At 38.3% G+C, this 21,018-nt stretch overlaps 1 protein-coding gene across 1 annotated transcript in view; it reads left to right on the forward strand.

Annotated features, from left to right (window-relative positions):
* dapk1 (death-associated protein kinase 1) overlaps positions 1-21,018 on the forward strand; it is a 101,459-nt gene that overhangs the window by 64,120 nt on the left and 16,321 nt on the right. Inside the window, exons 14-20 of the mRNA XM_036598347.1 lie at positions 1,357-1,455; positions 2,957-3,055; positions 5,202-5,399; positions 7,173-7,370; positions 10,000-10,098; positions 18,788-18,865; positions 19,804-20,020. Coding sequence (XP_036454240.1) covers positions 1,357-1,455; positions 2,957-3,055; positions 5,202-5,399; positions 7,173-7,370; positions 10,000-10,098; positions 18,788-18,865; positions 19,804-20,020 — 988 coding nt within the window. The remainder of the gene's footprint in view (positions 1-1,356; positions 1,456-2,956; positions 3,056-5,201; positions 5,400-7,172; positions 7,371-9,999; positions 10,099-18,787; positions 18,866-19,803; positions 20,021-21,018) is intronic.

Below are 21,018 nucleotides of genomic sequence, written 5' to 3' on the forward strand. Positions count from 1 at the left end.
TTTAAATTGTGTTTTTTTTTTTTTGTTTTTTTTTGGTGGGTGGGGGGGTGGGGGGTGGGCGTGGTTGTAAGAAGTTTTTAAGCTGTTTGTGTATAATTTGTTTTGGGGGAAGGGGCAGTTTAGTGTTTTGGGGTTCATAGCATCTACAGTATTACAAGATTTGTATCATAGGACAATGTCATATTTTATACTTTACACTTTTATACCAATGTACTGCTGCTTTTAGTTTTTTCCCTGTTCTTAACTCTCATTTTTTCTCAGGAAGAGCTTATTAATAGGGGTCTGTCTCATGAAGCACATTTAGCAAGTTTTAGCCGTGGTTAATTTGTTTTATGACAGTAGTTAACAACTTTCTTATTTAACACAGGTTTAGATACTCTAAGATTAATCCTCATGCATGTGCACACGAAAGCATGACGTTTATGGTGAACAGTCATTCACGAGAAACATGAAGAGAAGTCCACTGTCTACTTTTCAGAAATAAAAAATCATCTAAAGTAAATATGGCAAATATAAAACAATTATAATGGCAAAAAAGGAACTCTTGCCACTGTAACAGCGTTAACAGTGTTGTTTTTTGTTGATAGAATTGATTTCTTGACAACAGTTAACACCTTTCTTTAATAACCCAGGCTTAAATAATCAAATTACAATTAAGCCGTGTGTGCTTGTACATGAAATGTCGAACTGCCAACTGTATGAAACATAAGGAGTCTAGTGCCTTCACCCCCCAAAGAATGAAGAAGGAATTTACGTAAATATGTAGAAAGTAAAATATTTAGAACAGTAAAGCTGTGTTAAGATAACAGCACTGTTAGTGTTAGTGCTTACTGGAGTAGTAATTGCTTTATATTCTCAACAACTATGAAGTGTGGTTTTGCTTCCTCTGCTAAGAAGTGAAGTTCTTCACATAATTGAGGCCACAAACGTCTCGAAGAAAAAATCCCCTTGAGAGATTCATGTCCTTCAGTCCCTGATTGTTCAGAAGCTTATTCTGATTTGTCCAGCTGCTGTTTATGACCCAAAATCCTGAACTCAGCCTGCCCTAAAGCAGGTAAGCCATGCAGCATAAGTTGTCTTGGCAATATATACTGGTAAAAAGTGACTCATTGTTGTGAGACAGAACATCCAGGGTTAGATCGAACTAAGCTAAAAGTTAGTCGGCTAAGCCGCAAGTCCTGCTTCATGAGACAGACCCCTGGACTACTCCTGGATGAGGATTGAGACAGACCACCGTATGTAGTGCAGTAGTCAAAAGGTCAAGATTTTACTGCAAAAATGTGTAGCAGTGAGCATGATGGCGATTTGACTTTGAAAATGCCGAAACAACACACAGTTTCATTCTCTGTTTCACAGTCTGGAGCTAACGCTATCTACTACGCCTCCCGCCATGGCCATGTGGAGACATTGAAATTTCTCCATGAAAAGAAGTGCCCTCTGGATATCCAAGATAAGGTGCCTCAGTCTCTCTCTCTCTCGCGCTCACACACACACTATAATCACAACTCATAACTCTTCTGGGAGAGGCTACGTTTGAGGTTGTTTTTTTTTCCTCTCCATTTCCTCTGTCTCACACCTTTTCATCTAAAGACCTCTCGCTCCGAGCTCGCCCTCCTCTCTGCTGTCTTTGGGTTATTTGCAGTTGCCATGGTTACTCGTCCGAGATCTGCCCAGCGTATGAAATAATCGCCCCGTGTTTACAGGGCTGCCTCTCCAGACTCGAGAGCGAGCCCAAATTGCAGCATGGAGAGCCGCTGAGTTTCTGTAGCACCACACAGCCATGCTCATGAGTGTGGGTTACTTTGTTTTGGGTGGAAATTGAGTGGCCTACGTGGTAGAGAGAGGCTGTCTGTTCAACTCACAGGAGCATGGCTGAAGTAGCCATGCTAAGTTGTTATTATCACACCATTCGTGTTTACTGTTTATGCAGCTGATGGAAAAGTGCCAGGCTGAAGCTTGAAGCGCAGGTTGTCTGATGATGAATTGCCATATGTGGCCTTTACTTTTGAAGTGCCGTTGAAAAGGTTGCTGTATAATGCTCAGACAGCCGACATGGCCATGTAACCTCGAAATTTCTCCATGAAAAGAGTTTAAAGCCTCAATCAGATTGTTTTCGAGCTGCATCGACTCATTCTTAGATGTTCAGTCACCTTAGTTTGAATAAAATTTAATTAGATGTTTTTCCGAAGATGTAAGGTGTTATTATCCATTAAAATTCAAGGAATAATAAAAAACAAGTTCTGTCCAACAATATCTTGAATTACATCTGTTCAGATAGCAGATTATGTTGATATGATGTACATATGGTGACTTATACCTATTTATATACATATATACATCATCTTATACCTTGTCCTGACTGCAAGCGCAGCTAGCGAGCAACGTCAAAACCAGAACGCTAACATTCCTATTATAATAAGCGAGCCTGTTAACACCAGCAGTGAGCGTCAGAGAGCGATGCGGCACAGTGCAATGTGTCGTTTTTGGCAGTTGTTCTGTTTCTATTCTGATGTGTCACATTGCGCTGAGGTTCCACCTCAACAAAAATGGATGAGGAGAAACTTTTCTATGAGGTAGAGAAAAGGAAAGGAGCTCGACCTTTTTTTTTTTAAATTTATAATGAACAAATATATTAGCCAGGGCTAATGTTAGCCAGGTAAGTTGGTTAATGCACTGATAATGTATGTTAGTTTGTAAAAATATATGTAAAAATATATAATACACAGTCGTATGCAAGAGTTTGGGACATGATGCAGTGCTATGTTGGAATGCTCACCTCCTGTTAGGACAAGATATTGGGATTTTATAGCTAAGGATGAGATTAAAAGGTCACTCATTATCACCTTCTGTGAATTTGTCTGTATTGAAGCATTTCAACAGTCCAAATGCCGTAGTTATATATATAACCATGCTTAACCATGCTAATGGTTTTCCTTATGTTTTCTTTGTGTTCTAGTCAGGTGAGACGGCTCTGCATGTGGCTGCTCGCTATGGCAATGTGGACGTGGTCCAGTACCTTTGCAGTATTCACGCCAACCCTGACCTGACAGACCGGGTATGTAACGTGAGCACACACACACGTTGACTCATTTAGAATGAGAGCATGTTCTGTAGCAGCAACTTATTGTAGAATTCTATGAAATAACCAAAGCTGAAGTCACCTTTAAATCTGAAGTGTGAAATAACTAATAGATTAGTTTAACAATAAGTATGTACATGAAAAGAGTTTCAGTATGTCCACCACAGTTTCCCACAGGGGGCATTGTATGGGGATGTTCAAATATTTATGCTTATCCAAACTCACCATTCTTTTTACTTAATGAATCATGTACAGTTTGGAATAAAATCTGTTTTTTAATACTGTGTAGTTTTGTAATGTGAATTTACTACTGAGTGTGTAGCACTAGACCAAAGAAGTGCTGAAATGCAAGCAGCTGGTATTGCATCTCATGTTGCACAAAGTGTACCCTTGTTTATTCATAGTAATATAAAATATTTTGGAAATTGCTAAAATGTGACAAAATATACTTGGGTGGTTGTCAACATACTTGGGGGGCTACCCAACTGTAGGCTATGTGTGGGAAACACTGCTGTGTCTGAACTTTGGTGTATAGTTTCCTTAGAAACAGCTTGGTCTAGTTATACCGATTTAGATTAGCTCTGTTTGCAGAATCCACTGCAAGGAGCAGTCATTAATTGCATTTTTATGCTTGATCGAGTTTGATAAAGCTGAAAGCTAGAAAAGTAGTGATTGATTTTGCACTGGCTACCATGGCGATGGTGCACTAAGTGTCAGAGGCCTCATCATTCTTCTGCTTTACTTGGCAAGCACTCAAAACACTCAGTAACAACTTTATTAAGGACGTTTTTTTTAATAATGCTGGGAAATTGTAGGGCAAAAATTGTAGTTAAAAGCGCACATTCAGTGAGTGATGCTCATGCAATATGTAAGGAAAAACAGAAGAACAACTGTTTTTCAGGTAACTAAGAATGTCTGCGCAGGACAGATTGTCAGCAAGACCAGTCAATCCTCAACTACATAGAGAGGGGTGAAGATGAGTGCACATTTGAGAGTCCACTGGTGCAGAAACCATAGACACTGATCTACAGAGATGTGGAAAAAGTGATATAGTCATTCGTCACCATATTCTCCACAAGTGGGCGAGTGCATTTACACATACACTTAGAAAATGGTACAGGCCTAAATGCTTGACCCCAACTTGGAGGGTGTCTGTTGGCTCTGTTGTGCTGTGGGGGTCATTTTGCTTGTATGGTTTGGGTCCACTTGTCCCCTTAGAGGAAAGGGTTACTGCGAACCAGTGTAAAGTTATTCTGACTGACCATCTCTATCCTATGATGAAACATTTCTATCTTGATGGGAGTGGTCTCTTTCAGGATGACAATGCCCCATACACACAGGGCACAAGGGGTCACTGAAAAGTTTGAGGATTATGAAAATGTTGTAGGTCATGCTATGGTCTTCAAAGTCACCAAAAGTCTACCCAGTTGAACACCTGTGAGAGATTTTGGACTGACACGTTAGACAGCGCTTTCCACCACCATCATCAAAACACTAAATAAGGGAATATCTTTTGGAAGAATAGTGTTTTATCCCTCTAGTGCAGTTCCTGAGACTTGTAGAATCTGTGGAAAGGTGCTTTGAAGCTGTTCTGGCACCTTGTGGTGGTCCAGCACCTTAGTAAGGCACTTTATATTGGTTCTTTATCACCCATTTGTGCCCATTAGTTTTGTGCTAAATGCCCCATACACGGCACATCAGTTTTTTGGCAGAAGTATTCTTCATGGCATACAGTGTCTTAAACTGCATAAGCAAGTCAGTTTGAGATGACTTAAAGGGCCGTTTCATTGACAGCTAAATTTTCCTTACTTTTATGAAATAACAGTTTGATGTAGTATACAAACATTGTTATAGTTTCAAAACATATCTTTCACCCCCGTCCATACAGTCCATATTTGGAAACTAAGCTGCAAAAACAGCCCATTATGAAATCACTGTTGTCTTGATGGCTTGGCTAATTAGCTAGATTTTGGCGAAAATTGTACAAGGTTGATATTTTGCACCGTCCATTTAAAAGAAACTGTATGGTTTCCAACTTCTAACAGTTGCAGTATTACCAGTAACAATGCTTTTTTTTTCCATACTTCTTAACTGTTTCTGTCTCTTTCTCTCCATCCTGCAGGAGCATGAGACTCCTCTGCACTGCGCTGCATGGCACGGTTACTCGGCTGTGGCCCGGGCACTGTGTGAGGCCGGCTGTGACGTAAACGCCCGAAACCGTGAAGGCGAGAGCTCACTGCTGACCGCCTCGGCCCGTGGCTTTAGAGACATTGTTGAGTGCCTGCTAGAACACGGGGCTGACATGGACTCCACAGACAAGGTGAACACCCTTTCTGGACCATATTTTGAAAGCACTTCTGCGTAGGAGTGCTGTTTTAATCCCTTATTATCCAGACTTTGTCCTCAGGACCGTTATAGGTTTTATGCTGCTATTATGAGGTTAAAACTGAACCACTGCCTTAGCTCCAAGTGCGCTGGCTTAAAGGAATCCTGCACAAAAATATCTGCCTTTTATCCATTACACACACTGTCAGAAAATTCATACACTGAAACAATTCAAAGCTTTTAGTGCAAATAACAAGTCTTGTTTAAACAAATTTAATCCCTTGAGCTCCAGCTTTGCTGTTCAGTTACAGATCTTAAGACTTATTCAGTAACTACTATGAGTTATGTACTATTTACTATGAAACTGATACAAGTTATGTAGTTATAAGAGTGAAGAATTGAAATGTGCATCCACATACAGGTCTTTGGTGTTTAGAGTGAAAAAGAAAACAGGAAAAAGGACATATGTGTAGTTTGTTGTGGTAATATACTTTGATAAAATTAGCAACAAAGAAAACAAATGTTTGAATCAGTTTTCATGTCCATCAAAATACAGAAATTAAATTGACTGATCTGCGTCAAAATTGGACCAATCAAAGGTCACTGCGTCAATAGACGTCAGTAATGTCGCTGGTTTTTTAATTAAATGCCTGTTTTCACAGCTGTAGGCTGTAGATTTTTGTTCAGTAGCACAGAAATGTAAAGTCCCATAGATCACCATGGGTTTAGCCACATATTTGCAATGTTGAATACACGGACCGACATTTAAACATGCTACCAATATGGATGCTCAGAAACGTCAGAATGTGAATGACCCTCACATAAAAGAGAAAATTCTTCCGAATGCAGTGTTTAATTTGGTTGCACTGTGAAGTTAAGCATTTTGTAAAGTGTGTAGGTGTGCTGTTTGACATTAAGATGCTTAAGAGTTGAAAGCAGGCTGCGCCCTCGCACAACACATTGCAGCTCTCAACGCGCCTGGTTGTCTGTTTGTTTGAGATTATATTTGTTTTCAGTAATCTTACTCATTATCAAAATCTTTATTGGCCAAGTACTATATATGTATATATCAATATCTGTATTAGCTGACTGCACAAAAATACTGACAGCCCAAGTCATAAAGACAGCAGTGACAGCAATAAAAGAAAAACTGTTAAACTGTGTTTAGGATGTGTGATCGAGTGAACACCAGCATTGACTTCTGCAGCAGAACCTGCTCAGACTAATTTGCCTTTTCAGTCTTCAAAATAATGGCAGACAAAGTTGTTTACAAGTTGTAGCAATAAACTACTTTAAAATGTTTAACATTTCAAAACTGTAACATTCAAGTTGCTGGGCTTTAAGTTACAGACCACTCCATCTGTTATTACGTGACTGCTAATAATATATTTTTCTATGTTAGCATGCATGTTAGCATGTTAAATGCTACATGGCTAACGATAACAAAAAAGAAAAGCACTGAACCACGGTGCTACTCCAAGTTTATAGCCAAACAAAGCAATTACTTACTTAATTACTGTACACGTTATGTACGTTATGCTCAAACATCTCATCTGGCACTTACCTCATGACTGGAAAAGAGCCCTGCCTGCTTATTCCAGGATTTCCTCATTTCCTCTAAACTCAATAAACTCCTTCAATTTGGAGACAGAGTTAATGTCCTTAGACAGTGTGCAGTACCTGGACATCTGGCATTGTGAACAGCTGTCTCAGTGGCAGTGGATAGTAACCTAATGTGTTTGTTTGTGTATGTGCGTGTGTGTTACAGGATGGCCACATTGCTCTGCACCTGGCTGTGAGGAGGTGTCAGCTTGAGGTGGTAAAGTGCCTCCTCAGCCACCACTGTTATGTAGACCACCAAGATCGCCATGGCAACACACCATTGCACATCGCCTGTAAGGACGGCAACTTGCCGGTCGTCTCACTGATGTGTGCTGCTAAGGCCAACCTGGACATCCCAAACAAGGCAAGTTATTTTTGTTTGCCTTTACTTAAGACTTAATGCTCCAGGGAACCTAACACCCTGTTTTATTTCTAATTAGGGTAATCTTGGTCTTGTGGACAGTATGCTTAATGAATACTTCAATAAATGACCAATGTATTTATCCAAAATTCTCTCCTTGTGATGCTTTAATGAAGTTAAGCAGTCATAATCTTGGGCATTGCTTACATAAGCAATTGTCATATTTCTATCCTGTAGTTTTTCATTCAGACTTAATGTGTAAAATAACTCTCCAAGTTTATGTCATACAGATATTTTAAATATTTCACTAAATGAGTTCCCTGGGACTTTTTATCGAGTTGTATGTGAACAACAAACAATTGTAAACACAAATATTTAATTGTGAGTTTGTTATGTAGTCATTTTATCTTATTTTTACATCTAAAGTCCTTTGTTATCAACAGGTCTGATGCTGCACTTGCAGCTTTTTAACCACTTTTAACTATGGCAAATTATATATTTTACATCTAATGAGTTGTTTTTCCTTCCACAAAACAAGACTGCATGCACAACAATATGATTTCTGCATTTTTCTTCAATGAGCTATGATTGAGAAGTAATTAATATGTAATTACACTACCAGTCAAACGTTTAGATACATCTGATTGCTTTTTAATTTTTCTAGATACGTTTTTAATTAGCTTATGCTTAAAAGTATCAATGTTGTTCCTAAGACAAATATAAATAATAATGTAATTTATCTCCAAAACAGAAAACAATAAGTTTTAAATAAGTAGTTTTTATATGGGACTTTAGTGAAAATCAGAGCTGGAAATAGAGCCACAATCATTTTATTATCCTAATTACAGTGTGTTTCTCTGTTAATGTAAGGTATCTCCATTGTTATTTGTTGTTATAAAGTGTGGAATTCCCTATGTACTGTGTGGAGAAAAAAGGATCGAACACTTTTTAAGAGAACACTTTTGACTGTTACTGTGCACCATACCCTTTTTGCAACATCAACATTAACTGAGACTTTTTGAGTTAACTAGACAGGATTGCCTGATCTGTCAGACTTAAATTCCACATTTTGTCTGCATGAATTTGTCTTACTTAAAGGTTCAGTGGACCAGTTGAAGAAACAGTTAGACTTCTCCTTCTCTACACTTAACCCTCATTAAACTAAAGTTGCCATCTGTCCTTGCTAACTTTAAAATACCCTTGCTCTCTTAGCATTTGCTGCAGTTTTTCCCTAAGACTTTAGCATTGATTTAAGACCATTAGTTGTGTTGTACTGATCTGTAGCGTGAATGTACTTTCTGTTCTATCGCCGTGTGTCGCAAGCTCATTGGAACTGGCACCTCCATTAGCCAGCAGGCAGAAGATGGATGCTGGCTCTCACTCGAAGCGTAACAGGCTGAGAGGAACAAACCGTTGTTAATGCCGGGTTGCACTATCCCGTCAGCGTTCCTTCTGAGCCGCAAACGGAAACTGACATTCTTTATTTCCACTCCAGCTGTCAAGTTGGAAGTTCAGGAGTCTGAATTTTCCTCAGCGTTGTGCTTTAGAAGCTGTTATTGATGGTGTGTTGTCTGGAAAGTTGTAACTTTGGAATCTGTTTGTTTTGTCTTACTTGGATGGTCCTCTAAATGATTTACAGATGCTCAAATTATTACCAGACTATCTGGTAAAAAAAAATCAAAAGCAGGATAGAGTTAGAATTTACTTTTACATTTAGGATAACATCATGGAGATGGTAATAGATGCAGTACTGTGCGGAAGGTCTACACAAGTGTGTAATGAACTGTTTTGCTGTTTAACTGTTTTGCTCATTTTGAATGTGTATGGAAGCCCGCTTTTGCAGAGTAGGAAAAATTACTGTTTCTAATTTCTCCTCAGTTTCAGTCTCAAAATATTGAATTATGTTCGCTGTGACTTAGAAAGTTGGAATAATGACTTGCGTTGAAATAATAACTCCAGATTTTGACTTGATATGTGGAAATATATGTGGATATGTAGAGTTATTACTCTTCAAGAAAGTACAGTTATTTCAGCCTAATAATGAGACAAAGGTGCAAAATAGCAGCGGACACACTTTTGGTTCTGATGCTAAAAAGAAATTACTTCTATACAATATATTGTGACAGTCACTTCTTAATACCCAACTAGGTTTTGCAATGGAGGAATACATTAGTAAATTGGCCCTTAACAATCATTAAAAAGTAACAAAGAATTTTTAGTTTTCAGTGAAGTTTTTGCTAATTTATGAACTGGTTAGAATACCGCAGGTTTAATTCCTCTTCTCCTAGTTGCATTCCAGCCATTGTATGGATTTGTTCAGTTCCTTTACCATCACATGTGGTTTAACTTAAGGTATAAGTTAATGAATGATTGATAAACTGAACCAAATAATGGAGGGTAAGTGCAAATATCGGGCTGCCTCAGTGGGAGTTTTGGGAATGATATTAAGGTAACATACTGACAGACCAAAAACAAATATTACTCAGATAACCAGCTTTAAATGTTTTTCAGGTTGCCTTTTGCTCAGCACTGTATAGAGTTAAAAGTAATTAAGCAAAAAGTTAACAATCTGTAAAATATCAACAGTGAACCATCCAACTTAAGTGTTAATGTTTTGTCTTCTTTGTTGCAGTTTGGGAGAACGCCTCTCCACGTGGCAGCAAGTAACGGGGCACTGGAGGTGGTGCGACATCTCTGCGTAGCTGGAGCCAACAACGAGGCTATCACTAATGTGAGTTAAAGGACAAGCGTGTCAACTTCCCAACATTTCAGTCCTTTTGCCTGATATACCAAACAGTTTTTGCACATGCTGATGAGAGAGCAAGAAAGGGAACAATAGTTTAGACCGACAGTAAGAGACTAGATCTAGACTGCCACTAATATGAGTTTCCACCAAATTACATGCAACATGATAAAACACATGACCCATTTTGCTGGAGTTAAAATATTTATGATTGGCTGCAGTGGCTGACTTGATTGTTGTCATTATTAAACTCTAAGGGGGTATGTGAATTCTCATCGTGGAATATGATATAAAAATCAAAATAATTACCAAACAATTCTTAGTAGTTACTGCATAGTAAGTCTTAAGGTTCGTTTCTGGATAATAAGCCCAGAATTTAATGGGTTGTTCTGAGTGCAAGAGTTATTTGTAGGGATGCACCTATATGGGAATTTAGGGCTAATGCAGAAATCAAATATTTTTCATTTGCCGATATTCATAAAGTGTAGGGACTACATTCTATAGGGTTGCAAATGAACCAAACAGAATACTAAAGCAGATACTTTAACGCTGACACACTCCTGCAGCTAGTTCTGGATTCATGAACATTCTCATATATATCCCTTTCAGTTTGGCTTTGTATTTGCAAAGTCTTACTGTGTTCCTGAGCATTTCTTAGCTGTTTTTCCTGTTTTGTTTTTCCTGTGTTTTGGCCCTTGTTCTTGTTATTGGTTTTATAAGTATGGATTTGCCTGGATTGTACATGCCTGCTTGTGTGCTGACCCTTGTCTGTTGTGACTACAAGATTTGGATTGCCCTAGTAAAGCTCTTCTGCACATATACTCCCTCTGAACTCCCGACCGTTGCAGTAACCCAGCATTGTCTAAACATTCTGCTTTTCCAGAGTTCATTAAATGCGTCATTGAATATTGGAAATATTGGTTCAATCTAAACATCTAATGCAGTTATGTGCAGATACAGATATAAACCCAACGTATTTGCACTAAAAGCTTTCAGTTGTCTCACAGCATTTGAAGTGAATAGAATGTAGAAGTTACAGTATGGCTGTGTTGGAGGAGGCACTGATCCAGAATCAACCTCATAATAGAAATATTAATACTTATTATAGTGCTGAAGGCAAAGTCCCAGTGGTGCACTTTGAAATCACTAATAATGTTGGAGATTTTAGAGGGCAATTTTCTATTGCAGTAGAACAATGGCAAGGTTGAATGTGTAGTTCTGCAGAGTTGGAGGAGAAACCCTGCACAGCCGTAAATGGTATTTCAGGTGTCTCTTATAATATTAATACCATTCTCAATTCCCATTATTAAACGAGTTAATTTATCACATGTGATGACTCAAATAGATGTTCCAGTAACGTGCAGTGTATTACCTGAAATCCAGACCCTGCACAAGTTTAAGAAATAAGACTAAGTTCAAAGGAAAACTCATTGACTCATGTGCAATTGGGAATCGAGTTTCTTTACGTAACTTACTTATAAAGGATTTCTGAAAGCAGTTCCTGTTCTCAAGCACTGATTATTCACTACCCAGTACCAGTCATACAGTGGAATTATGTCTGTGCAGCTACAAATTAGTGTGAAATTGATACGGGTCAAGGCAGTTACATCTGTTCTTTTGACTGCCTGTTTGCATTCATGTAAAGGAGTGTGCAGTGTATCCTATGAGTATTGTGGATAAGCCTGTCTCTGGGGTGTGGATGATGCTAAAACCGCTTGTGCAATTTCCTTGTCCTTATATTTGTGGTTTGGTGTTGTATGTGCTCTCAGACATGAGCACTTGTTGTCTGTCTTACTACTACACACAATCTCTGTCTTCTTGCTGTTGGCATGATCTATAGTATAGACGTGTAAACATACAAGGATGGAGAAGACCAAACATACATGAGTACATTAGTAGAGAAAGTTGTATGAAAAACTTTCAAAACCTTCTGGTCAAATTATGTTTTGTTATTTTTTTAAGTAAAAATAAGTGAACAAACTTTAAGTTGGCTTGACAAAGCTGTGGTTATGAAATACTATGTGATTGCTAAGGTGTTACTGGGCCATTGCTGTGGTATCTCAGGTGGTTGCTAAACTGTCCTTAGCCATTATGGAATCCCAGGGGTTTGTTAGGCTGTTGCTGTCAGATGCAGATTTGTGTGTTAGTATGTCATGTCTAAGAGGGGCAGTGTGAGAGCTGTCCTTTGTGACATTGGGGAAAAAACATATATAGAACATACCATACCTTTTGCACAGGCCACATTTTACTTTTTATTTATTATTTTTTTCCCTAGTATGTTAAATTCAGCAAATAAACAGTAATTGTACATTAGAATGTGCAGTAGTGTGTTCTCTGTAGAGGATGTGTCAACTAATTTTCATTTAAAAAATCACCAAACATGTCATTTGACCATGGGCACCCACACTTTTGTATACAGCTGTAAATAAGGTCAATGCAGAAAGAAATAAAAAAGTAATAAAATAATCTGAGTACGTCTAGAGTCATCAAACTCCCAAACAGTGGTATTGACAGATCAGTCAGGAGGACATGACATGGTCTCAAAAAGAAAGTTTTCCAATACAGATAAAACCGATTTTAAGATTTGGGTAAACTTAATTTTCTTTAGCTTTAATGCCAAGAGCTGAAACATAGAGGTTTGTGTGATTTTTCCAGAATAACAATATTCTGTGCCTGGCTTTTTGAGTGGCAAACACAATGACATCAGATTGTTTGAATGCTAATCGTAGGATTTTTTGTGTAGTCCAAAATATGGCAGTCAGTGGTGAAGAATGTTGGTCTTCTTTGTTATGGTTACATGGATTCTACTGATAAAGTACCAATAATATCTCTGTGTTGTATTAGAAAGCTACATTCATGCTGTTTATGCAACCAGACATAGGAGACAAAGTTCAGTGTTTTCAGATTACATATTATTTGTTTTAAGATTCTATTTTGGCAAGTTATATGGTTATTTACAACTGGTGTATTTTATATTTACATTTTTAAAGCTGTTTATTTGAGTATAAGGTGAACCTGTAAACATATACTGAAATGAAATCATATTGGTAGACATCATGTCTGTATAAAAAGCAGCCCAAGCTGTGGTGCACCTTTTAGAAGGCCTCAGACATCAGGCTAAGCTAAACAGTCAGACACAATGGCCTCAGACAGTGAAGTTTATGGGACATTTGCAAATCTATTGTTACTAGATTAATTACAGTTTTGTGGGCAAATTAATAGTGACAGTATATTACAACTGAACTGCACTATTACTATGTTTTTTTTATTTGACAAAGATTAAGCTTTAACTCACATGTCACTGTATTTGCTTCCACATCCACTTTTGGGGGTGCCACAAAATTAACAGAAGAAAATGCTTTTTGGGGAAAAAATCTGATAAAAACAATGGAACAAAGACAGTTGATTTTTAAGTAATTTGACAGCTAGACATGCCACACAATATTTTTTGTTGTCATCCTAATATTGTTCTTTGTAATACTGATTTTCCAGATGAACCCTCCATTTACTAACCATTATTTAACCATGTGCTGTGAGCAGACTGACCAATCACAGCTTCAAATGAGCGTTTCTTTGGGTGTTTTGATAAATCCCCAGACCACAGTATAGTCATTTAGCTAGCCTGGAAAGAGTCCCTAAAGGAAAGGTCCTCAGGGAAATGTCCTTCTCTGCCTGGGGCAGGGGCCTACAGTGCAGGGGACGTCTGCCCTGCAGCTGCAGGGGTGTATCACACAAGTGGCCAGCCTGGGAACCTTGGTAGGCCAGAAAAGTTCTTGGCTATGAAGGGCAACCGGACACCGGGTCCAAACAGCCTCAAAGTACATAGTGGTAAAAGCTTATAATAATAATAAATATCCTAATACTAAGTTAAAATCAGTATTGATGACGTTTTTCATATCTGCTCAACTGTTATGAAAAAAAAACTCCTCCCAGAATGAATGCTGTTGTTTAATTATGCTGCAATCACCAGTGGCTCACTCCCTCTGTGCAGATTCACACTCTGCGCAGGTGAAGGACAACAGGCCCTTGCAAATCCCTCAACTCTCACTATAGCAGCATTCCCAATCAATAACCCTCACTACCCCTCACCGCCCCCACCCCCCCCCACCCCACCCCGCATGAATCGCTCCAGCTCCACTGCACTCCCAGGCCAACATACAGTCTCCTCTGTGTGCCTACTAACTACAGAACTGGCTCAACTCTATTCATTCTCCCAAAAAATGGTCTGTGGTGGGTCCCATATTGCATTTCGTGCTGTTAATATTATATGATGGCAGATACATGCATGTGTGTTATGGGACACAGTGGGCTTTGGGTCAATAATTTATTTTCTGTGGCATCTTTATGGCCCCTATTAATGCATTGGCTACAATGTGTCATGGAATGATAGAGGCACTACATTTTTACTACCCTATTTTTATTACACTATTTAAGTGTACATTCTATAACATGTCCAAGTCTGCACATCTGACTTTTTATGAGATGTGAACTCTTGATGAAAACATACGAGAAATGTAAAGGATTTCCTTTCGTCTTTGCACAAAAAAAGACAAAAACTGACAGTATACTTCAAAAGATGAAAGAATAAACGAGATCATACTACCAGCAAATTTCCTGTTGTGTATACTTAAAATGAACCCAGTGTACATCTCAGCACCGTTAGACGTAGAATGGGTAGAATGGTCCTCGGTGTGGTGCTAGCTGAACAGGCATTTCTTAGCTAATGTGACAGAATTGGCTTCTGCCTTTAGAAGTCTTTGATTAGCTGAATGAGATGTTAGATCTGGGTTGGAGTTGAAACCTACTGGAAGGTGGATCTCCAGGTGCGGGATTGTTGGCCACTGTACTAAAATACCTCCTCTCCCCTTCTTTACAAACACAAATGTCGTATTGATTGAATTTATCCACATGTTTAAAGTAAGAAATCAATTGTTAAATTTCGCAACTGAGGCTTCTAATAGTCAATGATCACAGTTTGATTTATATATTTATTCATGTTTTGAGTTTCTGCCAAAGGACTGCAGATGGTCTGTAGTGTCTTGCATGCTTCTGTAATCTTTCTTTTTCAATAAAGACAGCTGTAGCCTCGATGTGTCAGAACACCTTGATTGGATGAGTCTCCCCAAATATGTTCCTCAACCTTGAGCTGTGAAGGCTTCTTCAATCTTTTGGAGGCTTCTAGAAATCCACAAACAAAGACAGATATGTCTCAGATGGACAGGGGAGAAGGCAAAGAGTGAAAAATCAAATAGTGAAAAGGAAAAAAGCTCAGAACGAAGGAGTGAAAATGGGGTAATGTGTTTGACATAATATGTGGTCATGTTAGAAAGCACTCCTGCTGGCAAGAGGGCTTTTTGTTTAATCAAGCAAGCATTAGACTAGAATCAAGAGACTGCAGTCTTTCCACCATTTGTGTTTTAACGGACTTTCAGCCCTCGACCGCATCTGCTGCCTTCTCCTCGACATGTTCATTAGTGTGTGTTAATGTGTGTGAATGAGAGAGAGGAAAAAAAGACCAATTTGAAAACACTCATCTATGCAAAGTGGTTTTTGCCATTGCAGCACAAAATTAAGATTCTTTCAATATACTTAATACACTTGACAAGAAGTTTTGTATAAGGATCAAAGCAAACCCTTGATAGTTGAGACTGAATGTGCTTTTGATTTGTATATAGATCAAACTGGCTGATGATGGTGATGGCTGCCATTGCTCATTTAGCACATAATTAAGGGTGGGCGATAGGGCAAAAATATAGCATTGTCCTTGAAGGTGTTTTTAAAACACAAGGTACAGCATTATGCAAAAGAGATCACCCTTCATTTGTTTGAATTTCCAGGCAAAATGGCCATTTAGTAATACATTTCTCTGTGTCAGGAAAAAAAAAAGATATATTTAACAGAAAATTTGTCATAAGCCACCAATTAAATATAATTTCTTTAGTATTTAATGTGTCTATCCTTATGTTTATTGCAGCTTCTATTCTTTCAGCTTTTCAAAGAATCTGCCAGGAAATTGTTCCACACCTTCAAAGTTTATTCTGAGAAGTTGGTTACATTCTCTGCTTCTCACGATACAAATAATCCCAAACTCATTCAATGATGTTGAGGTCTGGACTCTGGGGTAGGCAGTCCATTGTTCTGAGAATACTGTCTACCAGGTCTTACATGGTTGTTAGGAGTTCTGTTTTCTTTTTATCTTTCGACCATTCTTTGAGGTCCAGTTTTGGAAACTCCTGTTTTTTTACCCTTTTTTTTTGACTTCTTAACCATAAGGCAATTATGCAAGTGAATTATTTTATATCTAGTCTTGTCAAAATATCTCCTGAAAAATGAATACCTTGAATGTAATTGAATGGACATTAAACAAATGAAGGGTAGCCTCTGACTTTTCCACAGTGCTGTAATGAATTTTCCAAGCAGATACTTATTACTATGCGGTTTATGCAGTTGTTATACACAGGTTGTTTTATAGGCTCTCTATAACTGATTGTCTTGTTCATAAGACAGTTGTTCAGCGTTACTGATGTAGTGTTTGTTCACTTGATACACTCAAGTACGTTGTGAAGTAATTTATTACAATAATGGTATTATTGTATTTACTATCTTTACTAGTACTGTCCTAGTATTTAACAGCTTTGCTCATAAACTCACTGAGTTGGTTTCACATTTTTTTTAGACAAAGGCTGAATATTACACAGCCCAGTACCATCTTTACCCATGAAACGAAATGGCAATTATGGGCTTATGAACTGTGTTTGACTTGACTTGGAGTTTAAGTATTTGAAGTGTGTGTGTGTGTGTGTGTGTGTGTGTGTGTGTGTGTGTAGAGTACCTTCTACATTCAGATTTTGGCTGTTTGATTTGTCATGTTTAGCTCTGAGCATAGACCACAGCTGTTTCTTTCTCTGTGCTTAGCAAATAAGCTTGTGGTCCTAGGTGTTGGCTGAAGGGGTCGGAGGGTGGTTACTGTGGGGATTTGTGGTTAACTGATTTCTTTTCCCCCTGCCCCTGAAACGTGTTGTATGCGTTTGTGGTATCTGTGTTAATCCGTGCATGTGTGTATGCTGACTCGGCCCATGCTCTTTCTGTAAAGCTGGCTTTTTCCCCCTCAGCATGTGGTCTTCCCAACCACTGCCCATTACGATTTAGCATCCAATCAGCCTCATGCCCTGACCCCCATAAATCTACTCGGTCTTCACTCTCACAAACCCCTCTTATGTCTTATTTTCTCAAGAGATAAGACAGCATTATGTCTATTAACATAACAAATGGCACTGGCTAAATAGTGTGCATCTAACTGATCCTGATGATTCTCTCGCAGAATTATATTGCAGCTCTAAGTGGATTCACCTGATTCTATCATTCAGATGATCCAGTTCTGATTAACTCAGTTTAGGGGAATTAAACACACTCAATATAAGGAACCTGAGTGCTTACTTACAAAACATCTGCTCCCACAAGCCATTCTTAGTCAGCTGTACTGCTTACCAGTAGCCTAACATTTTAAGTTACTACATTCAATGTCTTTCATGGTCTGGCCCTGACATATTTTGGGAGTTTCTTCAACCTTACAGACTACGCTATACTCTCAGGTCATCTGGCTGCAGTCTATTCACGATCCCACTGACTCGAGACTTTCCTCTATGGGTGGCAGATCTTTCAGTGCTGTAGCCCCAGAATTGTGGAATTCATTTTTCCAATGACCTCTTCAAGGTCATACTCCTATTTCCTTCTCTAAATCTCTTGTGAACACATTCTTAATAGGGCTGTGCATGGGTACTCGAGTACTCGTTCACGGTGCCAGTTTTTAAATACCAAAATCACTATTCAGGTATTCGTTTTGTCCATCATTGGAAGACAGATAAAATATACAGACCACCAGTTCAGTCATATGACAGTTATTTTAACAGTCCAATAAAACGTAGTGAGTTTGTTCGTGTTTTGTGAATAAATGTATTGCACTTTGCTGATATAAAACACAAGTATCTGAAAATGAGCACATTGCCAAGTCTATGTTGTTAAATTCCTAAACCACGCTTCTCTCCTTTCTGTGCCCCATGGTAGCTGTTTTTTTCCTGAGTACTGTAAAGAGACCTTGTGATCGTGAAAGAGGTTATTAAAATTAAAAATGTGTTTAAAAAATAAAAATATAAAAAGTCTTTTTATATATATGCACATCTGTAAAGATGACCTAAGTGTGTATGTGTGTGTGTGTATGTGTGTCACCCTTTACATTGTCTGTAAATTTAATGATGAATGGACTAAAAGAAATGACCTAAAATGATTTGGAAAAAAGTCTGGTTCCATTAAGTAGGGTTTGTCCTTCTCCTGTAAAGTTATCAATTCAGAGATATGAAGTTTTCTTCTGACACCAGCTATATATATATATATATATATGCTATAAAGCTATATATAGCTATAAAGTCAAAACCTCTCTCTCTGTCTGTCTGTCTCTCTGTCTGTCCTCTCTCTCTCTCTCTCTCTCTCATTCTAATGGTATCATCAGAGCTCTATCAGTGTGTGATAGAGTAGTAATTCAGAGCAGATTGAGCAGGCACAGCCATGTAATAGAGCTCTAGTTACCAAGCATTGCTCATCTGTCTGGACATCTAGAGTCTTGCTTCATCGTTTCCATGCAGTTAATCTGTCTTTGTCATTCTCTCTTTTTTTTTTGTAGGATGGAAAGACAGCAGAGGATCTGGCAACTGCAGAGCAGCAAGAACATATAGCACTGTTGTTGGCCAAACTGAAAAAGGTTTGTCATCCATCCCTGTCAACATCTGTATAAGATACACTGCTTGTAGCACAGTAATGAGATACCCACTAGTTTGTACTGTCTATTTCATAGAGAAGTTCAGTTTGTGGCTTGTCTGTTAACTGTAGTCTTATTAAGACATTCTTGGATTTGATTTAGGTCATAGGTATAATTTGATACTCATTATCACAGTATTGGCTTAAACAATACTGACATTGCAGTTTTCTGCAATGTGCAAAGGACCACTCTAACAAACTGCATTTTTTTTGTTTGTTTTTGTTTTGTACTGTGTATTGTGCATTTCAAGGTATTCATACAGTCCAACAAAAATTATTTTGGTTGAAATAATGCAAGCCTGTCTCCCCTATTATTGCTTATCCAGTGCATTTTTAATGTAGATAAATATATTAAATATACTCTTGCATATGACTGTAGAACATTTTTTAAAGGTAATTTTAAAAACTATATACCGCAGGTCTTCTTTCATGGAGAAGAAACATTTAACATTCATATGGTTCTTTGAGATGCCATGATTATATAACCATTGGCTTTACTAAAGAACCGGTTGAAGGATGTAGTATTTAGTTAATATTGTGTAGCCCTAGTACAAATACAAGTAGTTACTTGTATTTCATCAACCACATTCATATTCTAATTGATAATATAAGATTAGGTAGAAGAATAAGATAAGATTAAACAAGATTAGGTAGATTTTTTGTAAGCCGATTTTTTTTTATTAGCTGCATGTCCCAAGTTGCCCACTAATAAATAGACACTGAGGTGCATAAGCATCATTTTGGTTTGCATTCATTCGATTTGACTCCTCTGCCCCATCACTGCTCTCATCAACATCCCTTGGCCTCTTGGTTCATATTATGGCTTCCTCTTGTGTGATTGGCCTCCATTCATTTGCGTACCTTCTCTGATTGGTCCCTAAGGACAACCACAAAGGCGGGTACATCCAGCAGCTGCGGCCCACTCAGACGCCTCAGCCGCGAATCAAGCTGAAGCTATTCGGCCACTCTGGGGCAGGAAAGAGCACGCTGCTGGAGTCTCTGAAGTGTGGCATCTTGAGGAGCTTCTTCAGGCGCAGGAGACCCAGGCTGACCAATCCTGTCAGACACCCAGCCTCTCCGGCCACCTCCAAACCTGCAGGTAAGGGTTAACCCGTACGGTTCACTGTGCCACTGTGTTTATTAGTGTTAGTTTGTTGTCATTCATGGTTAAGATTAATGATGGGCATTTAACCATTTTATTCACCAGTTTTAGTTGAAGTCTCAAGCTATTTTCTGATGGGTCTGTTAATTTACTTTTGTTTATGTTTTGACTTGACGCATGCATTTGATGCATTTGAACGCTTTGCAACCCGAATGCAGTACTGCATTTTTTTTTGTTTTTTACTATGCTTGTTGTTAGGAAACAGTGCAAGAGTTAGTCCATACTTGATTTAGTTCAGATGATTTAGCGATTGATCTTTGTGGTTTAGATGTATGTCATTTACATACTATCAGACGACACAATGATAACTAAGCGTTGTGCAACTTACCTTGAAGACTTCTGTAATCTTTATTTTTGAAACATTTCCATATATAGTCATTTGCACTTGGCATTTACACTTGATTATCAAATCTCCAGTGAGATTTAAATCCATTTGCCATATAGCATGTAATATGCAAATCAGCTCATATATATAACAACTGGTTGCCTGTCATGTTTTTCATTTTCCATAATTTGTTCAAAAGATGGTTGCGACCACAAAAATAAAATTTTGCATAGTGTTATTAATTTTCTTACACCAGTGTTTAAAAGAAGACTGCTGTTTAGAATAATTAGCCTCCTGTAGTAGTTACTGCAGTCATGGACCACATGAATTAAAAGCTGTTGAGCCTGTTTACACCTAGCATTAACAGTGTTTTTGATGATCGGATCATGTTTGCATTTCACTTGACCGCTTGAAAATCCAGGTGTAAACACCCCCAGGACGCATTGTGATCAGATTACGATTGGATCACTCAAACCACATTCAGAAGTGATCAGAGACAGATCTTCACACATTTACCACGAGTGTAAATGCAAAGCATTTTTGTTATCGTATACAATAACTTGAGCAGACATGTGTCTCTTAAGCACCAAAAAGCAGGTGAGAGAACAAA

Source organism: Colossoma macropomum, unplaced genomic scaffold (assembly GCF_904425465.1).
Source record: "Colossoma macropomum unplaced genomic scaffold, Colossoma_macropomum, whole genome shotgun sequence".
NCBI lineage: Eukaryota > Metazoa > Chordata > Actinopteri > Characiformes > Serrasalmidae > Colossoma > Colossoma macropomum.